Source organism: Octopus bimaculoides, chromosome 5 (genome assembly GCF_001194135.2).
Source record: "Octopus bimaculoides isolate UCB-OBI-ISO-001 chromosome 5, ASM119413v2, whole genome shotgun sequence".
In the NCBI taxonomy this organism is placed as follows: domain Eukaryota; kingdom Metazoa; phylum Mollusca; class Cephalopoda; order Octopoda; family Octopodidae; genus Octopus; species Octopus bimaculoides.
In genome coordinates, this window is record NC_068985.1 from 96,303,046 (window position 1) to 96,313,446 (window position 10,401).

Sequence of the window (10,401 nt, forward strand, 5' to 3'; positions counted from 1 at the left end):
GGCAGTCGATTAGATCGACCCAAGTACGCAACTGGAACTTAATTTATCGACCTTGAAAGGAAGAAAAGCACAATTGACCTCGACAGAATTTGAACTCAGAATGTAAAGACAGACAAAAATACCACAAAGCATTTCACCCAGTGTGCTAATGTTTCTGCCAGCTCACCACCTTCAAAAAAATATTTCTTTCTTTGTTGACCACAAGGGGCTAAATATGGAGGGGACAAACAAGGACAGAGAAAGGGATTAAGTCGATTACATTGACCCCAGTGCGTAACTGGTACTTATTTAATCGACCCCGAAAGATGAACGGCTAAGTCGACCATGGCAGAATTTGAACTCAGAATGTAGTGGCAGATGAAATGCTGCTAAGCATTTCGCCCTGCATGCGAACGTTTCTGCCAGCTTGCCGGCAGATGAGGCTAATAGCTCTAAAAATGGTAAACAGCAAATTACTTTAAGTAGATTTTATAAAATATGGCCCCAGTTTACTTGATGGAACCAGTAAAAGAGTATATAAAAATAAAGCCAGCTTAAGTTTTTAACTTGATTTTATTGACATCATTGTCAGCTTTGGTGGCAATGTCATCACCAGAATATAGAACAAACATTAAGTCGACATCGTTTTCTTTTTTACTCGAGTAAGCTTATTTAAATCTAAAGATCACTGAGTAACAGTATCAAAAATGAAACAAAAAGAAACAATATGTGTACATAAAACACAAAAACAAACAGATATAAAACATGCTTCAAAATATACTTATTTTTAGTTTTTTTCCATCTTAACTATTTATGACAATAATGAAAATGACAGTTGACTTAGCATTGAGTGGCTGCAAATTATTTTCAAAATAGATTCCACCCACTGAAATGATCCAGTAAAGTGAACTAGTACAACAACCTTAATCATTAGCACTAAAACTCACTTCTCTTTTGTTGGCATAATTACAATTATTTATACAGCTTTCTAACTTTATTCTCTTCTTGCTTTTTGATTTATTTAAGGTTTATTATATATATTTTTTGTTTGCTCTTTTTACCCTTTCATTCATAACACCTAACAAGGTCTTTTACTATCACTACTTTCTTTGATGTGTCACTGTATGACTCTGCGTGAGTGTGTGTGTATGTGTACATGTGTGTGTGTGTGTGCGAGCACCTACCGTTATTATTTGTTGCACACAAGGTGAGAGTCAAATGTCAAATGTCTGTACTCTCTCTCTCTCATTCACTATTTATAACCATCAACATTTATCAATGGAACAAAGCAAATGGGAAAATGGGAAGTAGCAACATTTATTCCTTTACCAACAGAATTAGTATTGTAAATAAAATAACTATAACTGAAGAACAGATACATAATGTACTAGGAATTATTTTACTGTGTATTCTATAGCACTTGCATAACCAAAGAGTAAAGCATGTTTGTGTGTGTATACATACACACACACATGCTTTTATACACACACATATATATGACGCACATATATATAACAAACACACATGCTTTTACACACATCCTTTTATACACACACACTTTTATACACACTGTCACACACATGCTTTTATACATACATATATACACACACATGCTTTTATACACACACATATATACACACGTTTTTATACATACACATATACACACACACATTCTTTTATTCACATATATACACACAATGCTTTTATACACCTATATACTCACATACTTTTATACACCTATACACACACACACATGCTTTTATACAGACACACACGTGAGTCACTTACAAAACACTTAAAACAATGTTTCACAATGCATATTGGTTTCAAATTTCTGCACAAGGCCAGCAGCTTCGGAGGAGAAGGTAAGTCAATTGCACTGACCCCAGTACGTAGCTGGTACTTATTTTATCGACCCTGAAAGGATAGAAGGCAAAGTCAGAAAGTATAGATGGACAAAATGTTGCTAAGCATCTTTTCTGGCACAGTAACAATTCTGCTAACTCACTGCCTTAATACAATGAATATTCTTTTCCACTCTAGGCACAAGGCCCAAAATTTTGGGGGAGGGGGCCAATCAATTAGATCGACTCCAGTATGCAACTGGTACTTAAATTATCGACCCCAAAAGGATGAAAAGCAAAGTCGACCTAAGTGGAATTTGAACTCAGCATGTAAAGACAGACGAAATACCGCTAAGCCTTTCGCCCAGTGTGCTAACAACTCTACCAGCTCACCAACTTGTTATACAATGAATATCAAAAGAACAAATGACCTCCCTCAATTATAAACATTCAATTTCTGGGATATCAAGACTTTTTTCACATATTACAATTATTTGAGCCCACTTGTTAGACAACAAACATAAAAGAATGTAGCTTTTATTGTTTTTTCTCTCTTTTAGATATAAAAGACAACATGAATGAGTGGTTAAGTTTCCTTCCCAACCACAGGGTTACAGGTTCAGTCCCACTGCATGGTACCTTGGGTGAGTATCTTGTACTATAGCCCAGGTTGACGAAAGCCTTGTAAGTGGATTTGGAAGAGATAAACTTACCCCATTGTATGTATGTGTGTGGGCACATGTGTGCACAGGTGCATGTGAGCATGGGTGCATGTGAGCACAGGTGCTTGTGTACATGTGTGTGGGTGTGCATGTGAATGCAGGTGCACATGCATGTATGTGTGCATCCATGTATTCATGCATGCGCGTGCACACACACATACACATTTTTTTGTTTTACATTTCCATGTTGCTGAGAAAAAAATCACTGAACTACTAGTAGTGATATTGTTGAAATTTGCCATCAACACATCATCTGCTGGCTTTGCGCCTTCAAAGATGATGAGAATAAGAGATCCTTAATTTGGGAAAATAGGTAAGGGTAGGCAACAGGAAGGGCATCTAGCTGTATGTAATGCCCCAGTAATATATTTAAGCCATGCTAGTAAAAGAAAACTAGCAGACATGAATCAAATGAACTGGTGAGAAAAAAAGGAATGATCATCAGGCTGAAACCTGGCTTGCACACATGCAAGAGATTGGAATCTGTTAAAGGTACTCAAAGGACACTTGATATTAAACCAAGAAAGAGACTATCTTTACTATCCAAGAACAGGAATCTTCTCACCAAAAGGCTAGCGTATTAGCTTCCATCAATCAAATTTCATTCACAAGGATTTGGTAGAAGACACTTTGCTTAAACTGTCATAAGGTGAAAATTTTGGCCCAAGGTGGATGTATGATTAAAGACAATCTAGTCATAACTGTCTTTTTATTCAAGCATAATCAATCTTAGTCCATGTTATCCAACGTCTGCTTTTTTTTTTTTTTTCAAAAACAGTTATTCATCTGAAAGAGACTGGCTGCTATTTCTGGTGGTCAGCTAATGATGGAACTCTACATGATCACCTGAGATTTTTCTTTCTTTCTTTTTAACTAATGAGTAAATGGTAATTATGTGAAAGAATCAACAAGAACACAGTAATTGTTTAGAACAAATTTTAGATGCAATTACACACCTAATAGCATAATTTTAATTAAATACCTTTCTGTGTGACAATTTCAGAGAATTATTCCTATATATTATTACAAATGCCGACATGTCATATGAGTGCAGTCTAATTTATATTAATAAAATAACAAGACCATTGAGATTCCCCTACGAGTGCAACATTTTGTACGGCTTTAATCAAAAGTATAAATCTATCAATTTGGTTACTGCAATCTATTTCCAAATCACACTTGCATGTTACTAACTGATTATTTTCTCTGAAGGCTGTTATTAACTTTATTTTAAACACAAAATATAGAGTAATATATACAGCAGCTAACCTAACTACCTTATTTATAAATATGAACTCAATATGAGTCATGCCTATAACTAGGAAAATTAAATTAAAAGATGTTATTTCATTTCAAAACATATATATGTAATGTCTCCTAACTATTAATATATGAAATTATTCTTAAGTATACTATTTTCTTAATTTGATATAAATAGAGTTTTAATGGTATACTTCTGTTTCAAAACTCAAAATTATCCATCACCCTTACCATTCAGGATGCATTTTGCCACTCCGGTGGGGTTTGAAGAGGTCAACTGTACAAGTTTTAAGGCTTTCTCCTCAATTCACATTTTTCATGTGATGAACATTCTGTCCAATCAAATACATCACCAAAGAACTAATTTTCCATTCTCTTCTATTCTATAGAAATGACTAAACAACTGAGTTAATATTTACATATTTAACCCTTTTGTTACCTTATTTCTGTTGAGATGCTCTGTGTTTCTTTCAATTAATTTTAAATATAACAAAATTCGTTGACTGTCACCCATGCCAACCTTCCTTCATTGGACACAAAACTCAGCTTGCGAAGACCTGTTGGGGCAAGTGAGATCGAAACCGAACCAAATTCGATGAATGGCACCTGTGCCAGTGGAGCACTAACAGCACCATCCAGGCAGGATCACTGCCAGAGCAGCGGTCTTGCTCCCGTGCCGCTGGCACATAAAAAGCACCATTTGAGTGTGATCGTTTCCAGCTTCGCCTTACTGGTACTTGTGCCGGTGGCATGTGAACAAAACATTGGACTGACTCCTGTGCAGGTGGCATGTAGAAAACACCATTTGAGCCATTGCCAGTACCGCCGGACTGGCCCTTGTGCCGGTGGCACGTAAAAAGCACCCACTACACTCTCGGAGTGCTTGGTGTTAGGAAGGGCATCCAGCTGTAGAAACTCTGCCAGATTAGATTGGAGTCTGGTGTAGCCTTCCGCTTCGCCAGTCCCCAGTCAAATCATCCAACCCATGCTTGCATGGAAAGCAGACGTTAAATGATGATGATGATGATGATGACGATGATGATGATGATAACAAAGAATTTAGGAATATTTGGGCCAGATATGGCCACTTTAAATGCTAAAGTGGTTAAGAGAGATTTTGCTGTTTTTTTCTAAACAGTCAAGTGAACATGTAGAGTTCCCTTCTTTAGCTCAACTTTTTCCATGTATCAATTAAATGGAAATCATGAAGAAGAATCAACAAAAACACAATAATTGTTCAGAATAGATTTTTGTATGTGATGTTTTCAGAGAGGTACGAATCAAATGCTGGGGGAGGGGGCTATCTTTTGTTTGTTGGGATCAGTTACATTGCATTGTGAGAAGGATCATGGAAAGAACACTCCATGACCCTTTCTCCATCCAGAAACAGAAGTGGGTTGAGTGAGTGTCAAGCAACTTCTTATCATAGAAAAACTAATGTGTTGCTAAAACTGTTCAAAGATAGCTTGATGTGTAGGACGACAGGGAACAGAAATTAAACGGAAGAAGGCACTGTTGTAAGTATTCAGGGAAGCTTTCCAGTCTGAAGATACCTTTCTCCAAATGATCCCAAAATCCCTGAAAAGGGTTATGGACATTGCCCTTTCTCCTCTAATTCTGGAAAGAAAAATAAAAAGAAAAGAAACAGAACCATCCATCATTGAAATCCTCAACCATCAAATCATAGACTTCTCAATCCAACATGACATTTCCAAAGCAACATAATAGTTTTGCTTGACTGACTTACCACACATCAGCCAATACTTCTTAATATTCAGCTACTTTTTTAGCCCACTCAGTCTTACTCTAAAGAACTTTAAAAATCATCAGGGGAAACATGATACTAATCTCTCACCAACCTATAATGAGCTTGATTGGTTAAAAGTTTATTACTTAGAGAATTATACATTTAAAAACATATGTAAATACTGATTTCACATAGGAGAATTTAATTCTTCTTTGAATTACTGAATGATAATCCTTCCTAATTGGTAACTTCCATGTACTCATAAATGTAGTTTTTCTAAACCTGTCAGAAATAACTATGTTCACACCGACAATGTATCAGCTGGGTTCGAAATAAATTTAGAAGAAATATCATCAGTGGTGTTGTATGTTGATTTACTTTCACAGAATTATTCAATGAATGTCTAAGGTGTCTTTCCAGACTACCCTCAGGGAAGTAAAATTGTGCCAAATTGCTAAGATCTTCTCTGTATGAAGCATAGGTGTGCTGATGACTTTTCATTCTTAAAACAACAGCAAGAACTTTAAAAATTACACATCCTTCAATAGCTTAAGCAGAGCTAGAACAGGAGAACTACTGAGATGCTAAGAAAACCAATCAAAGATGTTAGAAAATGTGAATGTAATCTAACCAAACTTGAAAGAACAACAAAAAAAAATGTCCTATTATTTTTGTTTCCTTCAAAGAAACATATTTAGTCTCAGAATTAATGAAGAGATAAAAATAGGCAGAAAGTATTTTGCAAGTAATAAATTAATTAGTAAGCCTGAAAATAACCTTTTAGTGCCTGAAATTGCTTAAAAAAGATAAATTGCTGATAGTAAATAACAACTATGAATAGCTTAGAATACTCAGCAAGACAAATTATTCCATTGGTTGGCATCGCCAAAAACCTTCCTCCTTCACCCAGTTAAAACCATACTTGACAAGCTAGTTACTCCCCTTTGGCAGATAAATGCCTCTTTTCACAGTCACCACATGACACCAGAGAAATCATCATTCTTAGGCTCCCTCCATAAAATCTTTCACTGTTATTTACAGAACCTTTATACCCAGTGGTCTTATCACTGCCAGGTTACGGCTATAAAGCACTCCACCACCATTATTTACCCACAAAATGGAGGCAATCTTTGTACCCAGTGGTCTTTACAGCCACTGTAAACACCTTGATGCTTCAAACCAACCGACAAGCAGTAAGACTAAAGAGTGACAAAGGATAGATGGACTTTGCCGTCCAATCACTGACAGGTCTCTCTCTAATGCTAGTATTGCAATAAAATTAACCTGTTCTACGTTGTAAGGTGGCTGTGATAGGGAGAGTATCCAGTTCTGTAAAAATGAAAGGGATGAACAAATAGAAGACAGGAGTAGGGGGGCTTCTTTTATTGCGAATCAAATAAACTCTCTATTTGCCTGAAGACAAAATAGGGTAGCAGAGGTTCTCTAGACTTTTTAAAGACAAGTTCTCTAGTGCCAGTATCATGATAAAATGTGCCTGGTCCATGCTCTAATGTACTTTGTCAAAACTGTGATAAAATCAACAAGGTTGATCTGGGACTAAACAGCATAATGTGTAAGATAATGAAGGATTGCAATAGAAGGTGAGACAAAGACCATATTGGATAATGATATGAAGGACAAATGGTTAGCAGTGAGACAGGAGCATGGTTAATAGTGAAATGTCACAGATGAAGGTGAGGTAAAGAACTGTAGCAGCTTGTGGTGAAGGACAATGGAGAATCAAATCACATCACAGAGGTTACCCATCTACAAGGGCAGTAATTCTGAATAACAACTGATAGGGCTGGTGGCATGATAAAATATACTTAATATATTCTATAATGCATGTGAAAAACAACATTTGAGCGGGGTCATTGCCAGTGCCACTAGACTGGCTTCCATGCAGGTGGCACATAAAAAACACCTTTTGAGCGTGGTTGTTGCCAGTACCGCCTGACTGGCCCTCGTGCCGGTGACACATAAAAGCATCCACTACACTCTTGGAGTGGTTGGTGTTAGGAAGGGCAGCCAGCTACAGAAACCTTGCCAGATCAGATTGGAACCTGGTGCAGCCTCCTGGCTTGCCAGTCCTCAGTCAAACTGTCCAACCCATGCCAGCATGGACAGCGGACGTTAAACAACGATGATGATGATGATGATGATAATGAAGTAGGTGAACAGGAAGGGCATCCAACCTTAGAAAACATGTCAAAACTAGAACAAACAAGGTGCAGACTCTGCAAGAAACAGCACGGGTTACCTATCTAGGATAATGTAGTTCTAAATACAGTTTGAAAATTATGAGGTGATTATGATTGGAATGTCTTTTATTACAGGTCTTCTAGACCAGGCCTAACCAGGGCTAAAATAATTAAATTTTGACACAAAGACAGCAATTTTCATCAAAGGAGTAGGTCGCTTACATTGACTAATGCTTGACTGGTACTTGATTTTACCAACACTGAAAGGATGAAAGGCAAAGTCGACCTCAAAATTTCAAATCAGAACTTAAGTGTCGAAAGATGCCATGAAGTATTCTTTCCACGGGCTAATGATTCTGCTAGCTCACTGCCTTGCATCCACTAATTAGATAATAACTAAATACAAATAAGTCAATGAGGGACTGTCGCTCAACCCACTAAAAACAGCAGTTAAATCTATCCCCTTTTGTTAACAAAGGTACTACTTAAATACAGCGGTCCCGACACATCTACGTAACCCTAACCCTAACCCCCTAATGAGTGTGCACTTTAAAAACATATCGTTATGTAGATGCATCGGGACCTCTGTATTTAAGTAGTGCCTTAACAAATTTCTATCAAAATGCACTACTTTTGTTTTAATTAATTTTGAAAATAATGAAAAATTTAGTAAAATGACTCATTACTTTGCTAGTGTTTGAGCGTTTTTTTTTTTTAATAGGCGTAGGAGTGGCTGTGAGGTAAGTAGCTTGCTTATTAACCACATGGCTCCGGGTTCAGTCCCACTGCGTGGCACCTTGGGCAAGTGTCTTCTACTATAGCCTCGGGCCAACCAAAGCCTTGTGAGTGGATTTGATAGACGGAAACTGAAAGAAGCCCATCATATGTGTATATATATATATGTATGTATGTGGGTGTGTATATGTTTGTGTGTCTGTGTTTGTCCCCCCAACATCGCTTGACAACCGATGGTGGTGTGTTTAGGCCCCTTTAACTTAGCGGTTCGGCAAAAGAGACCGATAGAATAAGTAATAGGCTTACAAAGACTAAGTCCTGGGGCCGATTTGCTCGACTAAAAGCGGTGCTCCAGCATGGACACAGTCAAATGACTGAAACAAGTAAAAGAGTAAAAAGAGAGAGAGAGTAATAATAAAGTTTTGACGGAAAGTTTTGATTTAAATCACTCCAAAACTGAAACTTTGCATCGTGGGACCAAATGCGATCTCAGGTAAGTTGGTATAAAACGGGTTAAAAGTTACTCAACCATTTAAACAAAAAAAATGGGACACATTATATGGAATATTGTAATTCTAGACATGTTGAGGTTGACTATCAAGTTATAGAATAGATAATCTATCCTTGCTTTTCCAAAACGATAGGGTTCTGTACCGCCGCTTGGCATCTTGGAAAGCTGACTTCTGTGAAACTAGAACCGCAGGATTTCTGAAGAAAAAAAAAATTTAATGCGAATTACATGTTTCAGAATGCTGGATACTATAAAAAATACTGAAAAAAAGTTAACATTTTTGCTCCCGTGAATCAGGGATATTTACTCAAAAACTCCGCCCTTTATTTTATCGATCATAGCATTTAGATGGAAGCTAAGTCGATCCCGGCGTAAAAGGCTGTAACTAAACACCACAGCCGACGCTTTAACGATTCTGTTAAATAATTATTGTTGTTCTGTGGAGATTATATTCGAATGATGTAGTGGCTAATAGGTTGCTTTTCTTCAAGTTCTTCCAGTTATTTGATTAAAATTCGATGCAGACGTTCCCTTTTCCTGCTGCCATTCCGCAGGTGTACGACAACGGGATTAAACAATAATAGATCCACCACGAAAAATCACAACAGACCACCACTGTTGCTTATAAACAACAAAACTTGTACATTGTTATTACATTTTTTGTTGAGATTTAACAGTCAAAAGAAATGACATTGATTTATCGACAGTCGAATTGTCGTCCGTACAAGACTTGTTTTTGTCGTCCGTACAAGTCTTGTTTTTGTCACCCTTTCCTTTCATGGAAGGAATAAATTAATATCTTACCATCTGTAGAAGACTATGTCTGGAAACAGTTGTAGGAACATCATTTCTATAGCAATATTCAGAAGTCATGTTCAACACACAACAAACAAATTGTCTCATCAACTCCAAACACCACAATGAAGAGTTTTAGTGTCACTTCGCTACTTTACGGAACTTTTAAACAAAAATCTTCAAACAGGTTTATTTTTGTCTGAATGTTCGTAAATATTTACATTTATATAAATAAATGTATTATCAGTCAATTTTTCTTTCTCTTGCAATAATAATTAAAAAAATCTTTAATACCACAGCAAAACTTTCTAAACGTTTTCCCTTGCCATTGTTAGTTCGTTCTAAATGCGTTTATGATTGCGTAATTAATTGGAATGTTTGAATAATTAAATTTAATTAATTTGACTCGAGAAACATTCCTCCAATTTTTTTGTACACATTATACTGGTGCTATAAAATGACGCCCCCGCCATCACTCCATCTGGAGTGCCATAAAACATTAATCTCTAACGAGAGCAGTAAAGACGTAGTTTTATATCATAATTCCACTTGCGATTAGTATTAAATCGACCAAAATACTTGACTGTTACTCTACTTTATCTACCCA

General features: G+C 36.7%; 1 protein-coding gene across 2 annotated transcripts in view; it reads right to left on the reverse strand.

The window, feature by feature from the left end:
• Positions 1-10,207, reverse strand: part of LOC106880730 (heat shock factor 2-binding protein) — a 228,874-nt gene extending 218,667 nt beyond the window's left edge. Inside the window, exon 1 of one of the 2 annotated variants that reach the window (XM_052967847.1) lies at positions 9,804-10,205. In XM_052967847.1, coding sequence (XP_052823807.1) covers positions 9,804-9,902 — 99 coding nt within the window. In that variant the 5' untranslated portion in view covers positions 9,903-10,205. Of the gene's footprint in view, positions 1-9,803 lie in introns of both variants that reach the window. The other variant, XM_052967848.1, reaches the window with a different exon arrangement.
• Positions 10,208-10,401: the final 194 nt, after the last annotated feature.